This window comes from Salmo salar, chromosome ssa10, assembly GCF_905237065.1.
Source record: "Salmo salar chromosome ssa10, Ssal_v3.1, whole genome shotgun sequence".
NCBI classification, from domain to species: domain Eukaryota; kingdom Metazoa; phylum Chordata; class Actinopteri; order Salmoniformes; family Salmonidae; genus Salmo; species Salmo salar.
This window is the reverse complement of record NC_059451.1, coordinates 51924116-51941208: the sequence shown is the minus strand read 5'-3', so window position 1 is coordinate 51941208 and position 17093 is coordinate 51924116. Positions and strand designations below refer to the sequence as shown.

The window sequence follows — 17093 nt, the reverse complement described above, 5'->3', positions numbered from 1 at the left end:
AATCCCTGAGCTGTCGATGTGCCCTTGAGCAAGGCACTTCCCCCTAATTGCTCCTGTCACTCTGGATAACAGAGTCTGCTAAATGACTCAAATGTAAACATTAATGGTTGCTGTCAAAATGAGAAGAAAAAAAACTATACAAAATTAAAGACAATTCTTTGTGCAAATCACAGACTGTTCAAAAACCTCAACAAGCCAAACTATTATGGGCCGGCATAAATAATACTACTTAGATCTGATTCATGATAAAAAAGGGTCACTTTTATAAAAGATGTTTCAGTAGACAAATGAACGTGAAGAAAACTTGTCAAAGCATGGCTGTGAAGACATCCTCAGGTAGATACGAGTTTAAACTTCAAGACAGATCCTAAATTGGGTCTTCTTGCATTTGAGCCATCCTATGAATGTTCTGTTAGTGAGACAATGTGTACATTCACAGAGTTCAACATTAAACCATACATCCACTTCCAGGGACAAACAGAACCGAAAACACAACAAAAATAATGGATGTGCCCCTGTTGCAACCCAAATACACAAAACCCTGAGACACGTAACATACATTTAGTCAAATTGTGATTATTGTATCTTCAGCCATGAGTCGCATTCCTTGCAGTGTGTTTTAAGTTGAGAAAGAAGATACAAATTTACTTGACCAAAATTGAGGGAAGTCCGAGTCCAAGTCTAAAAATAAACAGGAAGATTGTTCTATGCACAAAATCATACACTTCACTTCCCTAAATTAACTCCCTCCTAACTAACGTGGACAAGGCCTCCTTGAGTTTGAACTAGTGACAACAAATGCCACTTGAGGAACACAGTCAATAACCCAGTGTTTGGAGGAGCCAAATGGACCAGACCCCAGTGGACCAGACCCCATGCCCTTCTCTGTCAGAGCAGGAGAACCAATGTGGCAGCTCCTTTGCAGTGACATCACAATCAGTCCTCTCCTCGGCTGCAGCCAATCTGGCGTTGATAAGAGTCTCTGAAACGTAGAAATAGAATAAAATAGAACAGATTCTGTTTGACTGACACTATGATCAGAGCATACAATCAGTCTAGCAGGACTGAAGTGGAGCAGTCATAAACACATTATGAGCCCCAGGACTCAGAGGGATGTGCAGTACGGCATCCATTTTCCTCTGTAGCACAGTCCCAACCTGGCATTCCTTAGCCTGCAGCATACCTCTTCCCCTCCCCGTGGTCTGGTACAGCTCAAGCCAGTAACTAGACGGAAAGTTAACCAGCAGAGGAAACATCAGATGAGGTGGGCTGGGAGGGACAGGCCGCTCCTCTCCTCACCCGACCTTAGGCCCAGTTTAGCCACGCTACTGCTCTGCAGCTGGGGACATGTGATTCTCTTCTGACTGCAGGCCTGGAGGGCAGGGTTGACAACCCCTCCTCACACCTCCACTGCATTCCACAGCCACCGAAGGGAGACAAGCCTGCATTCCAGACACCACTGCTGAGAGAGAAAGAAGATAAGCGTTAGGCATACCAAGAACTCTGAGTTGGTCCATGACAATCATTCACATTTCTGTGAACACTTGCCACATGTCTAGCAATAGCTCATATACAGGAAGTGAGAATGCAGATACTTCAGTGTGGACCATTAAAACAACTCATCAGTATAGTGTCTTATCCTGCTCATCAACATATCATTATTCATGCTTTATGACAGAGAGAAATCCCCACAAATGTAGGATAGGAGTTGTTCCCGTTACTTTTTTTTTTTTTGTATTGCTGTAATATTATTACAAATAAAAATAAAATGCATTTGGGGGATTTCAAAATAAAATACCTCATGCCTTAACCCTAATTTTGGCATAAATCAATACACATTCAAGCTTGTCATGATTCTAGACCAACACAAGTACTGCTTGTCAGCTCTGGAGCCAGAAATGTGTTCAGCTGTAGATATGTACATTGTGGTGATTCCTCTGGGTTCTGCAGCTGGAATCTCTTATTCCCATCTTTCTTTGTGGCCCCAGATATTTTAGAATCTAATTTCCTTCCCCTGCTGTTAAGATGAAACAGTTAATTTGAAGAAAAAAAATAAAAGTTACATGTTCTGAATTGCATTTTGGGAAATAATACTATTCCGTCTGCGGGAGCTGTGTGTTTGTGTGTATAGGCATGCCTAACAGACACCAAAGCATGGTGGGTTACAGCAGACAGACTGCTGGGGGAAGTTTAAGGCAGCTTAATGAGCTCGCACCTCGGAGCGGAGCGGAAACCTGGGTATCCTCTCACCTCGGAGCAGAAACCTGGTAATACAGCAGGAGCCTGAGTCTCCTCAGTATCTGCTACTGAGGCCGCACTCTCACATCACAGCTACTGAGGCCGCACTCTCACATCACAGCTACTGAGGCCGCACTCTCACATCACAGCTACTGAGGCCGCACTCTCACATCACAGCTACTGAGGCCGCACTCTCACATCACAGCTACTGAGGCCTGTACCTATTTACCATGAGTACTAGAGAGCGGCTGCTGCTCTCATACTATAGTGCATACATATTACACAATACATGTAAAAACTGTTTTGTTTATGTTGACTAATATGCTAATAACACCACTGCAGCGAGTGTTTGTGTGTGTCACTGTGTAGGTGTCCTGGCAATCCCTGCAGCTGTTTTTAATAAAAAATAAATTAAAAAAAAATCCACCAGGGTGGAAGACGAAACCCAGCCCCACCACCAGGGTGGAAGACGAAACCCAGCCCCACCAGGAGTACTACCCCCCTGCTACCAGCCACCCTATCACTGTTTCACAAGTACAGCACCTTTAAATATAGTTATCTTTCTATTTAAAGTCAGGTTTCACATTGAGCTGCATTCACGTTGCAAAGCAACTAATCTCAACTCGGTCCCAATGAGGTGAAGTAAACTCTACAACCTCAGATCAACGATCACCACCTTTACTACCATCAGACAGGCTCAGACAACACAGGCTCGTCTGTGTGCATCTCAGCCTGTCTCTTCTTCATATTAGTAAAAGGTCAAACAGCCATAAACTCTCCTCTGTGTTACCTCACAGGTTGGCCTTTCACCCATTTCCTAACACCAGCCTATACCAGTGAGTCTGGTTAGTCCACTACAGACAGTAAGCCAGAGAGTCTGCACCCTTTTCTCTATATAGTGTACACTACTTTTGGCCTTGGCCTGAGTGTACACAAAATCAGGAGTTGACTGTAGTTCCAGTCCTGGGCAGAATTACGTATTTTCACCAAAACCCTGCAGCCTCTACCAACCCGGAGTCAATACTGCTACCCCACAATGCACTGGACCATGGCCCATCGTCGCTCTGTCTCTGATGAGTTGCCACCTGATTGGCTCTGCCCAGTTCCTTGGTTTCTATGTTTAATCATTGTTAGCTACAAGGAAATCTCCAGAACAAGCGCGTGTTTAATGATAAGAAATGCATCAAAGGCTACACACCCAGTCATAAAAGTCACATAAATCCAACGGACACCCGCTGCGTCAAACTGAAGTAATCAAGTGGCTAATTTCAGTTTCGCAAAGCGTCCCTTTCCCTTGAAAACATCTGCTCATTAGACCCCCCCCAGCTCTGTCCGTGGGCTAACAGCCCAGCTCTGTCCGTGGGCTAACAGCCCAGCTCTGTCCGTGGGCTAACAGCCCAGCTCTGTCCGTGGGCTAACAGCCCAGCTCTGTCCGTGGGCTAACAGCCAGACAGCATACTAATGCAAAGGAGCATTGTCTTACCAGAAGTTGTGCCTGACAAATTCTAACATAAAACATTGTTCCTAGCAGACACTGGATCGAGACTAAACAGTTGGACAGAGAATACAGCTGTTACAGACCAAGACCCCCTTCAATGATACACAGTGTAATAACTCTGACTAATTACCGGCTGCAAGCGTTTGAAGAAGCCCTACAGCGCTGCCGACTCATCTGTTTTAAAGTGATCATCAAATTATAGTCTGAAGATTAAGTCGGCCATTTTAAGCACCTTCTCCCTTTGTATTCCGCACCATGGAGAAAAGGCCAATAAAAACCCTATTCGTTTTATGCAAATGATGCTGCGCCAAGGGCCATAAACGTGACAGATTGATTACTCTGGAGACTCAAGACTGAGTGGGGGCACGTGCCCCGAGTTCACCCAGTCTCTCCCTCGCTCTCTCGAGGAGGGAGGGGGGGGGGGGATGCTGAACACAGACGCCATTATAAAAAGGTTCATTCAGAGAGCGTTCCTGGTGGTCTTTAATAAAACATTAGTATTGAGCGGCGGCAGTGGGCCTCTCTCCTCCCTTCCATCCATCCATCCATCCATCCATCCTCGGCCCCTTCTTTAAAAACAGCAGTCTGGGGAGGCCCACTGAAGCCTGCCCACTGGCCTATGACCCTGCCCAGGTGTGCCCCATCACAGAGCCGCCCACCGCCTCAGGTTTCAGTTGGAACAGTTAAAATGGGCCTCTGTTTCTGGGATGTTTGTGAGGGGGGGGGCAGAGAAAGAAGAGGGGAGACAGGAGAGGGGGGGTGAGAACAAACAGCCATTGCTAGGACTGTTGGGTGTCCGAGGAGACCTCGTTGAACTTTGTGCTCAGATCTCCGGTTACATTCTGTCTGCCTGTAGTCCTACACCAGCACAGTGTTGGGGCTAAGCTAGGATACACCCCCCCCCTCCAACATATGTCAGCTAAGACCCAACTCCCTCAACTCATGATTAACTACTCTAGGGTGCTATACAAGCAAAAGGAAAACAGAACAAATCCACAGGAAATAATGTCATTACAGCAGAGTTCCTATTCTTTTACTCTAAAATAGTTCAATTAACTCTGCAATGAGTGAAATTAACACTCAGTGGTGTAGAATAAGGGTTGAGTGTGATTCTTACTGTGTAGAATAAAAACTCAAAACCACACCCATCATCATATTTTCCAGCATGCTCTATTGCAGTTTCAAAATCTGTGTTTTTGCATTAATCTTATGCAATACAAAGATAAAATAACATTTGTTTTTCTAAACTATTCCAATCTGTTTATCTTATCTCACCCGTTACTGAAATGGTTGTTCCAGTTTAGAGATGGTTTAGGCAGTCTCATTTACTCATCTTCCTAACCCATCCTTCTGGGGTGAATCCAGGAGGGGTTTCTGTTTGAGTCTTGAGGTTTACCTATTCTTTTCCCTTTCATACAGTTTTTAGCTGTATCCATTTTGTTTCAATGTGTTAAAACTGTTGCACTGGTATCCTGCCGTAATATTACTGGTGTAATTGTTTGTGTTCCTGCTGCCATGTGTGAGAAATGGAGCTCACTCAACAATCTAAAGTTAGACCTCTGCTCTTCAATAAAACAGATTGTTTCTTGTCTAGACTAGTAGTCTACGACAAACCATAATACAAGTGTTTACAGTCAAAAATATTTTTTGCATCAACAGTGAGTGAATGGATTTTATCCTGAATCTGTGGTCAGACCCATCTGGAGAGAAGACAACTGAAAACTAGCTGATCATTACACTAGAAGAAACCGCCAAGACAACTCAAATCTCCCCACCCCAAATCATTACCAATGGAGCTGAAAGCCACACCTTTACTCCTCTAGAATTAGAAGGAAAAGGGTGGTGTGTGTTTGTAGTATGAGTGGAAGACAGGGTGGTTTCATAAACATGTAAAACACAGTAATAATAATTTTCACTTTTATTTTCTGTTATGAAAAGCATTATACATCTCAAAGCGCATAAAAAGCTAAACAAATAAAACATTTAAAATTGAGATGGAACGTCTCCAGATGAAAGGCTGGGAGTTGAGACAGTTTGGATTGGAAAGGCCTTGTAGCTTCAGCGGAGGAAGCATCGATGGTACAGCCAGAGAGAAGCAGTGTGACAAATTGACCCAGAGCGCTTCTCTGGCGGTCAGTTCCTCCATAGGACCCGCTCCTCTGTAGCTACTGGTCCTCCATTGCCGAACATGCAGCGCCCACCTGTGTGACGTCACGGCTGCTGAAAAGCGCACAAACAGCCACCACATTTTAGCAGTGGTTAAACGTTGACTTGGAACTTTTTTCGTGCTCAAACTCTGCCTCTTTCTCTAACAGAAATGGGGTGGGCCTTTGGTGTTTCATCGATGTGTCATTCTGGTCACCGACGTAGCCAGTTGGAGCGAGCCAGCCAGCCAGCCAGCCAGTTGGAGCGAGCCAGTTGGAGCGAGCCAGTTGGAGCGAGCCAGTTGGAGCGAGCCAGTTGGAGCGAGCCAGTTGGAGCGAGCCAGCCAGCCAGTTGGAGCGAGCCAGCCAGCCAGTTGGAGCGAGCCAGCCAGCCAGTTGGAGCGAGCCAGCCAGCCAGTTGGAGCGAGCCAGCCAGCCAGTTGGAGCCAGCCAGTTGGAGCGAGCCAGCCAGCCAGTTGGAGCGAGCCAGCCAGCCAGTTGGAGCGAGCCAGCCAGCCAGTTGGAGCGAGCCAGCCAGCCAGTTGGAGCGAGCCAGCCAGCCAGTTGGAGCGAGCCAGTAAGTGTTGAATGTCATTTCACAGGATTTGTTTTTGAACAGAAGCTGTAGAGAGCGGTAAGAAATGGCCCTTCTGTAGAAAAACAAAAAACGTATTCATCCATTTTTCTTTTGTTTTAAAAGCGTTAAAATGACCTGGTATGATGGTGCATTGATCAGTTACACCGTTTAAAAGACACTTTTTTTGCCCAAAGTTGACCTTTAAGAACAGTCCCTGAGCCTCTTCTGCCATCTCTGGACGCAACATGCAGTATTTAAAAAATAAATAAAAAATCCTGACCGATGAAACCATAAAACCCAGGCTGCATTATTTGAATCCAAAACAGCCAGCTAGCTACAAGCTAAAAAAAATTGTACTTTACAACTGAGAGTCAAGACTACGAGATGTAAGTGATCAACCCTCAGAGCAGTCAAACCCCCAAAATGTTTTTACAACAAATTTGTAGTGAACTCTCTAGCAGCCAACTGGAGTGTTGTCAACACGAGGGAGAGAAAAACCCATGGTTTTTTTCTACCCTGGTTGAAAGTTGACAGCCTTGGGAGAAACATATTTTTAATTCTATTCCACCCGTTACCACGAGCCCATCCTTCCCAATTAAAGTGCCACCAACATGAGGTGTGCGCGCACACACACACACACACACACACACGTGTTCAAAAGTTGAGTCACTTAGAAATGTCCTTGTTTTTTTAAAGAAAAGCAAATTTTGTCCATTAGAATAACCTCAAATTGATCAGAAATACAGTGTAGACATTGTTAATGTTGTAAATGACTATTGTAGCTGGAAACGGCAGATTTTTTATGGAATATCTACATAGGCGTACAGAGGCCCATTATCAGCAACCATCACTTCTGTGTTCCAATGGCACGTTATGTTAGCTAATCGAAGTTCATCATTTTAAAAGGCTGATTGATCATTGGAAAACGCTTCTACTATTATGTTAGCACAGCTGAAAATTGTTGTGCTGATTAAAGAAGCAATAAAACTGGCCTTCTTTAGACTAGTTGAGTATCTGGAGCATCAACATCTGTGGGTTCGATTACAGGCTCAAAATGGCCAGAAACAAAGACCTTTCTTCTGAAACTCGTCAGTATATTCTTGTTCTGAGAAATGAAGGCTATTCCGTGCGAGAAATTGCCAAGAAACTGAATTTCTCGTACAACGCTGTGTACTACTCCCTTCACAGAACAGCGCAAACTGTCTCTAACCAGAATAGAAAGAGTGGGAGGCCCCGGTGCACAACTGAGCAAGAGGACAAGTACATTAGAGTGTCTAGTTTGAGAAACAGACGCCTCACAAGTCGTCAACTGGCAGCTTCATTAAATAGTACCTGCAAAACACCAGTCGCAACATCAACAGTGAAGAGGCGACTCCAGGATGCTGGCCTTCTAGGCAGAGTTGCAAAGAAAAGAAAAAAAAACATCTTAGCCATATCAAAGATTAAGATGGGCAAAAACAGACAGCATCCCAGAGTCACCTCTTCACTGTTGATGTTGAGACTGGTGTTTTGCGAGTACTATTTAATGAAGCTGCCAGTTGAGGACTTGTCATCCTACTGCCAGTCATCCTCCCAGTTTAGTTTCATGTCAAGTCAAAACAATAGTTACCTACAGCCATCTTTACCTCTGCACTGTTTTAAGATAAAGTTGAGCTGTTCGCGGCATCGATAAAGCCAGCCAGCCATTCAAACATCCTTCCCTCCCGCTCCTAGGTCGTCCACATGGTCCTCAAATCAGCCTGCCAATACCGCTAAACTGCATTTGCCTTTTAAATCAGGATTGGAATGATTTTAGTAGCGCATTTTACACTGAAAATATAAAACGGAACATGCTAAAATTAACAATTTTACTGAGTTACAGTTCATATAAAAGAAATCAGTCATTTGAAATAAATTAATTAAGCCCTAATCTATGGATTTCACATGACTTGGAATACAGATATGCATCTGTTGGTCACAGATACCTTAAAAATAAAAATAAAAAGTGGTAGGGGGTGGATCAGAAAGCCAGTCAGTATCTGGTGTGACCACCATTTGCCTCATGCAGCGTGACACATCTCCTTCGCATAGAGTTGATCAGGCTGTTGACTGTGGCCTGTGGAATATTGTCCCACTCTTCTTCAATGGCAGTGCGAAGTTGCTGGATATTGGCGGGAACTGGAACACGCAGTATTACACATCGATGCAGAGCATCCCAAACATGCTCATTGGTGACATGTCTGGTGAGTATGCAGGCCATGGAAGAACTGGGACATTTTCAGCTTCCAGGAATTGTGTACCAATTTTTGCGACATGAGGCCGTGCATTATAATGCTGAACCGTGAGGTGATGGATGAATGGCACAACAATGGGCCTCAGGATCTCTGTGCATTCAAATTGCCATCGATAAAAGCTTATGTCTGCCCATACCATAACCCCACTGCCACCATGGGGTACTCTGTTCACAACGTTGACATCAGCAAACCGCCATACACGCTGTCATCAGCCCGGCCCAGTTGAAACTGGGATTATTCCATGAAGAGCACACTTACCTAGCATGCCAGGGGCCATCGAAGGTGAGCATTTGAACAGATTTTTTTTATTTTTTAATAATAAATATTTTTTAAATTGGTTACGACGCCAAACTGCAGTCAGGTTAAGACCCTTGTGAGGACAACGAGCATGCAAAAATTCTTCATCTGCTGTCTGGTCTCTGACGATCCCGTCCCGTTGGAATACTGCCAAATTCTCTAAAATGACGTTGGAGCCGGCTTATGGTAGAGAAATTAACCTTAAATTATCTGGCAACAGCTCTGGTGGACATTCCTGCAGTCAGCACGCCAATTGCATGCGCCAAAAACTTGCTACATCAGTGGCATTGTGTTGTGAGACAAAACTGCACATTTTAGAGTGGCCTTTTACTGTACCCAGCACAAGATGATGCACCTGTGTAATGATCATGTTGTTTAATCAGCTTCTTGATATGCCACACCTGTCACGTGAATGGATTATCTTGGCAAAGAAGAAATGCTCACAAACAGGGATGTAAACAAATTAGTGCACCAGATTTTAGAGAAAAGCTTTTTGTGCGTACGGAACATTCCTGGTATCTTTTATTTCAACTTGTGAAATATGCGACCAACACACCTTACATGTTGCATTTATGTTTCTGTTCAGTGTAAATTGTGGTTGCGACTGCCATACCAAATTGACGCCCCTGTTGCCACATCCTAGGATCTAGAGGATAGAGCCTGAGGCCTGGGACCAGCTCACAGATATTGCACACTCCTCACCAAGGGACTGCAGTGTATTGAAAGCACTGGCCAAAACTCTGTCTTGCTCCTGTGCTGAAAGTGATTGAGGGCTAGAGCAACATGGAGCGGCTCTGTGTGTCTGTAATTACTGCCAGACTGACATTCCTATTTCCTACTGCTCCATAAACTACCGACTTCTCCATGTTTATCATCCAACACCCAGCCAGAGGCCCCGATTAGATAACGCTGTAATCATCGGCAACCATGACAACCATGACAACAGAGGACTGAAACTGTTTGTCGGTCCTTTCTGATGTCCACCTGTGCCTGGGGTCACTGATACTGGACTGACAAGAGGACAAATGACTGATCTCGCCCGACCGAAAGTGTTGTAAAGTCCTCGAGCACCTGGAAAGCTATATAAATCCAGTCAACTATTTGTATTAAGGCCATAGTGTAGTAAAGGGGAACAACTATGAAGGAGAGCGATGCTTTAATATCGACTGAGACCAGAGTGGAACAACGTGACTTGACCTCTTCCTACACGCCTACGCACTGTCCTCCAGATTTATAGGATTTGGGTCGATCTAGAGAGGGACGCATGTGTTAACAATTCTTTTTTTTTTCTTTCATTAGTTTGTTTCCATTGCCGAAGTTCGATTTGAAACACATGGATTTGTTTTGTCTGTGATTAATCTCTTTAATAGCTCTGCAGAGACAAACCGTCTCCTCATTTGCATGTTTCTTTAAAAAGATATGTCCTTGCCTGTGCCGCCCTCTTAATATGGTTTATCAATTCATCTCCCCAATGACTTTGAGACACTGCAATTTCCATTCTCATTGTTTTTAGAGTTTAACCTGGGTCTGAGTGACCTGTTATGTTTTGTACGTGTTTGAAGAAGCAACTCACCAATGATCCTAACAGCCACTTCTTCCTGTTGCCCCGTCACTACGCTGAGAGGTACTTCCAGGTGCTAACGAAAGCTGTGGGGATCAGCGAGTAGGGCACGCTGGTCACGCTATCCCATGAGTCTGTAGAGGGGTCGTAACAGTCCAGGGTCTTGCACCTCTGAGCCCCAAAGTATCCCCCCACCACGTACAGCCGATTGCCCGACGCCACCGCGTGACAGCTGATCCTCTTGGCCATCACATCCCCGAACTTGGACCACTGGAACGTCTCACTGTTGAAGCGGTAGGCCGAGCTGGCTGAGAACTCTGTGTCTCCACCGATCACTACAACGTGGTTTCCTACGCCAGCCGCCGCCGTGTAGCGCCAGAGCTGAGGGCAGGAAGCAGGCACCGTCCACCTGTTCTGGACCGGGTCGAAGCACTGCACCTTGGGAAACTTATCTCGGTTGACGCTGGTGCCCCCGAAGACAAACAGCTTGTTCTTGGCCCCCACCACTGCAGCATTGCTAACCCCCTCTCTGAGAGGAGCTACAAGGATCCACTTGTTGGTCTGTGGGTCATACTGCTCCACCTGTTTGAGAGAGACTGACGGAGAGGCTGGGAAGGAGCCGGCCAGAGAGGTGTGTCCACCTACAACGTACAGGATGTGGTCAAGCTCAGCTGTCCCGTGTCCGAACCTGGCCACCAGCATGGGCGCGGCTTTAGACCACTCATCATGCAGGGTATCGTAGACCCACATGTCTTTGGAGGCCCCGTTCTCAGAGCCCCTCCCCCCAGTCACGTAGACCTTGCAGCCAATGGCACAGGCGCTGCACTCCTTACGAGGGCTGGGGATGTCCGTTTTGGGGGTGATCTCCTTGGTCTTGTTGTCGATCATGTACACCTTGTCACACATGAAGGTCTGACCTCCCAGGAGAAGCAGGGCCTGGCTGACCTTCCTGGGCCTGGCACAGAACCCCGTCACAATGCCGTCGTTCTGGAGGATCCTCATCTTACATCGCACTGCATCTTCCACGATCTCCCGGCCCACTTTGTGTCCCATCACCAGCTCCTCAGAGGCCACGTTCTTCAGCAGGTATGTCTCGGGCAGCAGGGCCAGGCGAACACAGCGCAGCAGCTCCGGCAGGTCACCCAGCCTCCTCTCTATGTCCGCCTTTACCCAGTCTATCACAGCCTCGTACACCAGGCTCTCATCCTCCACCTCCAGTTCCTCGCTGAACACAAGCTCCTGAACCTTGTCTTTAGGGAGACTAAGGAAGTCCTCCGTCCTGTTGAGGGTGGCGAAATTGGCCAGGCACATCCTCCAGGAGAGCTCGTAGAGCCGCTGGCACTGGTGGGCGTCTGACAGCAGCATCATGCCCAGGCAGTTGGACGGTGCCAGGTTTTTCTCTAGGAACTCAGAGCAGGCGTCTCGGATGTCGTGAAACTGGAGCATGTCCCCGGCCTCCAGAAGGGACTCTGCGTTCTCCTCGTTGATGATGACGCGGGCCGAGTAGGCATAGTCTAACAGCAACTCCAGCACCTCTGGGTGCAGCGAGTCGTGGAAGTTGACCTCGGCATCGCGGCTCTCCCTCAGGCCTCCGCTAAACATGGCCTCAAAGTAGCGGCTGCAGGAGGCCAGCACTGCACGGTGGCAAGGGAAGACACGGTTCCCGGCCCTCAGGACCACATCAGTGAAGACTCTTCGCTTACGGAGCAGGTTGAGCTGGGTCAGGAGGCTGTCTGCATGAGACGTCTTGTGGAATAGCTGGATGTTCATGGAGCCAGAGCTAGAGCGGGACTTCCTGTTTTCGTGGTTGCTCACAGACATCTTGGACCTGGAGGGCAAACAAACAAAATGTTAGTAAATATATCTACATATATTGGTCTAAAATGTCATTATGAAGCATCAATTTCTTTAGCTTTACAGGCTTGACATGGTCTTGGATATGAAAATATGTTCCGCTCTCTTTACAGACTTATTAGGGACATTTACATTACTAAAATATGTCTAGTGAGATCTATCGCTCTTCAACATCAGATTTGCAACTTCTGTTTACACTAGCCTTGGGATGTGGTGTGGCCAAAGCCACATTCCCGTTTCATGTGTGAGCACTTCATTATTTATATTTTGAACAACTTTCACTCCACTACATTCCTAAATAAAATTATTTACTTTTTACATTTTCCCTGACATCCAAAAGTACTCGTTACATTTTGAATGCTGAGCAGAACAGAAAAATGGTCCAACTCACACACTTATCAAGAGAACATGCCTGGTCATCCCTACTGCCTCTGATCTGGAAGACTCACTAAACACAAATGCTTGGTTTGTACATGTTGGAGTGTGCCCCTGGCTATATGTACATTTTAAAAACCAGAAAAATTGTGCAATCTGGTTTGTTTAACATAAGGAATTTGAAATGATTTAGACTTTTACTTTTGATACTTAAATATATTTTAGCAATTACATTTACTGTTGATACTTAAGTAGATTTAAAACCAAATACCTTTACTCAAGTCGTTTTTTACTGGGTGACTTTCACTTTAGTAATTTTTAATGAAGGTATCTTTACTTTTACTCAAGTATGACAATTGGGTACTTTTTCCACCACTGCTGATATGCTGAGTGCTCCACTTCCGCCTACCTTGATCGCCTTTGTCTGGTCACTGGTGAAGACTACAAACTGTTCTTACTATTGCGTCACCTCACTAGGCTTTTAAGCACAAGCGCGAAGTCATGTTCTTTCTTTTTTCCGGAGGGGAGTAGGCTACATGCAAGACAGACGCGCAGTCTAATTGGCGATTGTACATGACTTTTTCCATCATCATCATTGCAAACATTGGATAAGATGCGCAGTAGGCAGACAAGTCGTGTTTTTTTTTAATTCTTCTTCCAGGAATGATATAGGAAGATATGGCAGCAACTATAAAAAGATTAACATGCATCAGAAAACGTGTCCAAACTAGGGGACTGGGTTGTGCAACTACAATATCAGTTAAAACAGACAGACAAAGTTATAGCCTTCATAATATACGTTTTGGATTGTTCGTTCAAATCGCCAAAATGTTGTATTTTATTTAAGCTGTTAAGAAATTTGAGGCAGAGACATTGGCTACATCATGGTGGTTAAAAAGAAGGTGCGTAAAGATAAACGTTAAGGGGGGAGCAACAGCTACGAAGGCGTAAAATAACGTGTGCAGAACGTGTTCCGGATCCGTCGTTTTTAAAAAGAGCTTTCTGGAAGGGGCGAGGCGTGGCCTTGTCTTTACACTAACACTCAGAGGGGATGTGGTAGATCTCTCTTTAACAGATATTTTAGAGATACACTAGGGAGATATCTCTCGGCAATTTCCTGGTTACTAAAATTCTAAGTATTCCTATTTTCAGTTTGCTACAAAACAATAAAGTATAGTTTAGATAATCATTGTACCATCTAAAACTATTTATTTTTTTAAACGTAACTTAAGTATAGAAATAGCGTACATAGAACAGATCTGCTTCTTATACTTGCTATGAATGAGAATGACAGATCTATAAACACACATGTACGTTAATGTGAATTTGGTCAGGTTGTCCAAAAGTGTATTATTGGACCTAGTTTGTGTTGTCAAAGTAGTGTAAAGAAGCCCTTACCCTGCCAGCATAGATGTTAAAGCAAACATTAAAATGTAACCCTGACACTCCCATTCTGAATAAATACAAGCCTGGCCACTAAATGTCATTAGTCTATAAAGCCATTATCTCTTATCACTAGGATGGATCCGGAAATGAACTCTGGACTTGGAAGATGAAAGGATACATGATAAGGTTTGTGTTTACACACTGGCAACAAGGGAATCAAAAAAATCATCTGTCAAATCTACCAGTAATCAATTAATTACTGACTAATGAATAAAAATAGAATTTAATCCTCATTAAATACCTAGTTACATTACATAAAACCAGATGAGGTGAATAAGTATGCTACCTGGGTGTGGACATCCCTTTCCTGGCTTTTATCAGCACTTTACGCCTATGAATCACGGCGCTAACCTCCCATGACTGTTCCCTCCGTAGCCAGCTCATATTAAACGGTGCCACAGGCAACGCATTCAACCCCCTGTGGAAAACCCAACACCTTACAGAACATCACCTTCAGGCTACAAATTGTCCAACACTAAAAGCAAATTAGCTAACTTTTTTTTTTTTTAAGATTCATTCATAATATTGTTTGATATTCAGTGATTCTGAATTGAATGTTGGCTTTCTTCAACAAATTATATACAATTAATTGTAGTTATTTCAGAAAACATTTAATTGCTTGACGGGCAGAGGGAACTATTTAAAAAAAAAAAAAATGAAATATTCACATTTCATGAGGCTTATTAATGTCCCCAAAACACCTGCAAATCAATACATTAATAGAATAAGGGCCAAGAATAAAAAGGTTAAGAAAAAATACAAACATTGTGCTTAACCAAACTTCCGAGGAGCAAGGACTCCAACACGACAGAGTGAAATCCCATTGGTTTTGTGCAGTCTTTTGTGCATACTTATTAGTAGCCGCCAAAGACAGTCTTTAAATGTAAACCATGTCCAGCATGCGTTCAGCTTCTTCTGAACTTAGATCAGCCTGGCAAACATACACGGCTACTATTACAAGCTCCGGATCAACGGATCGGATGTTACAAGCAGCTAGTTATGTTTCGGAAAGTACAAGAAGTGTCAAACAAGAACGTATCTCTGTGATCGAAACAAATCCTTACCTAAAATCGTCTTGGAGCAATGCAGGAATATCCGACCAAAACACCATGCAATGGGCACCCAACTTCTTCGTGAGTTTGATGTATTAGTTCACGAAATAGCTTTCTAAATAACGAAGTTCAGACGATGTTTCTCCTAGAAAGATGGAACACTGGTAACCCATCTGTTATATTTCTTTGTGTTTTTAGTACACACTAAATGTAAGCGTTTGTAAAGTTGTTGACAGTGCGTCTGCGTTGTAGACAATATCCCCAGCTGTAACGAAGCCCAAGTTACAGCTCCACATGCCCCTCCTACTCATCTCTATGCATGCTCTCGTCCATTCACAGCAGAGACGAAAGTTTGAGATTTTCGCCCTTGACAATTTGGACAATTGAATAATAGATTAATATGCTGCTATTTTCTAAAATAATTTGTATTTATTTAACCTTTATGTAACTAGGCAATTACATATACATTTTGTGATAGATATTGATAGAAAACATTACCAATACTTAGTCAAGCTGTTTTATCGTTGTTTATTCAACATATATGATTTCTCTAATGAAACAGTTTTATAAGGGTTTGCTATACACTTCACCAGTATGCTTGCATGTCTACAGACAAAAGACGGCTATTGTACTACTACTGACTTACATGTACACTACACATTGTAATGTAAGGTTGGTCAAAGTCCAATAATACAGACTATGGCTCATTGTTTTTTGGAAATTCTTGTAATTTTCTGAAGGATTTAGTATGGTAATCAGGGATATAGATTAGGGGAATTGGAAGTTATTACCGTTCCAATTAGCACACATTTTTATTATAACACTGAATGGATTTATGCTCAGAGAGTAATCTCTGGAATTGTACATTGATGCTGAACTCAAAATTCCCCAATAGTATGCCATACCAACAAAACAAATGTAAGCACATAGAGAGAGAAACCCTGATAGGGGCAGCATCGATCAATCACATTTATTTTATTAAGACCTTTTCACATCAGCAATTGTCACAATGTGCTTTACAGATACCAAACATAAAATCCCAAAGAGCAAGCAATGCAGAGGCAGAAGCACAGTGACTAGGAAAAACTCCTTAGGCAGCATCAGACTGTCCCAATCCAGAGGGGGAGAGACTTCATCACCTTCCTCCCTGTCTACCTGCCTGCCTGTCTGCCTGCCTCCCTGTCTACATGTCTGCCTGTCTACCTGTCTACCTGACTTGCCTAGTTAAATAAAGGTTAAATAATAACAATGACAAATAAGAAAATGCCTGTCTGTCTGTCTGTCTGTCTGTCTGTCTGTCTGTCTGTCTGTCTGTCTGTCTGTCTGACTGACTGACTGACTGACTGACTGACTGACTGACTGACTATATTCTCACCTCACTGATCTTCAAAGAGACCTGGGACCTGTTGTGTTGTTTTCTCCACCAAAGAGACCTGGGACCTGTTGTGTTGTTTTCTCCACCAAAGAGACCTGGGACCTGTGTTGTTTTCCCCACCAAAGAGACCTGGGACCTGTTGTGTTGTTTTCTCCACCAAAGAGACCTGGGACCTGTTGTGTTGTTTTCTCCACCAAAGAGACCTGGGACCTGTTGTGTTGTTTTCTCCACCAAAGAGACCTGGGACCTGTTGTGTTGTTTTCTCCACCAAAGAGACCTGGGACCTGTGTTGTTTTCCCCACCAAAGAGACCTGGGACCTGTTGTGTTGTTTTCTCCACCAAAGAGACCTGGGACCTGTTGTGTTGTTTTCTCCACCAAAGAGACCTGGGACCTGTTGTGTTG

The 17093-nt window shown here is 44.2% G+C and overlaps 1 protein-coding gene across 4 annotated transcripts; it reads right to left on the bottom strand.

Annotated features, from left to right (window-relative positions):
* Positions 1-239: 239 nt before the first annotated feature.
* On the bottom strand, positions 240-15616 carry enc3 (ectodermal-neural cortex 3). 4 transcript variants are annotated; one of them, XM_014123637.2, is made up of 3 exons: positions 15328-15616; positions 10601-12416; positions 240-1462 (listed from the first exon to the last, which is right to left on the bottom strand). In XM_014123637.2, exons 1-2 carry the CDS (start codon positions 15372-15374, stop codon positions 10640-10642), a joined length of 1824 nt encoding a protein of 607 aa, XP_013979112.1. In that variant the 5' UTR covers positions 15375-15616; the 3' UTR covers positions 240-1462; positions 10601-10639. The 4 variants fall into 4 exon arrangements, with proteins under 4 accessions (XP_013979112.1, XP_013979113.1, XP_013979114.1 ...); XM_014123638.2 differs by having other exon boundaries at positions 240-1459; XM_014123639.2 differs by lacking the exon at positions 240-1462 and adding an exon at positions 5637-5956.
* Positions 15617-17093: the final 1477 nt, after the last annotated feature.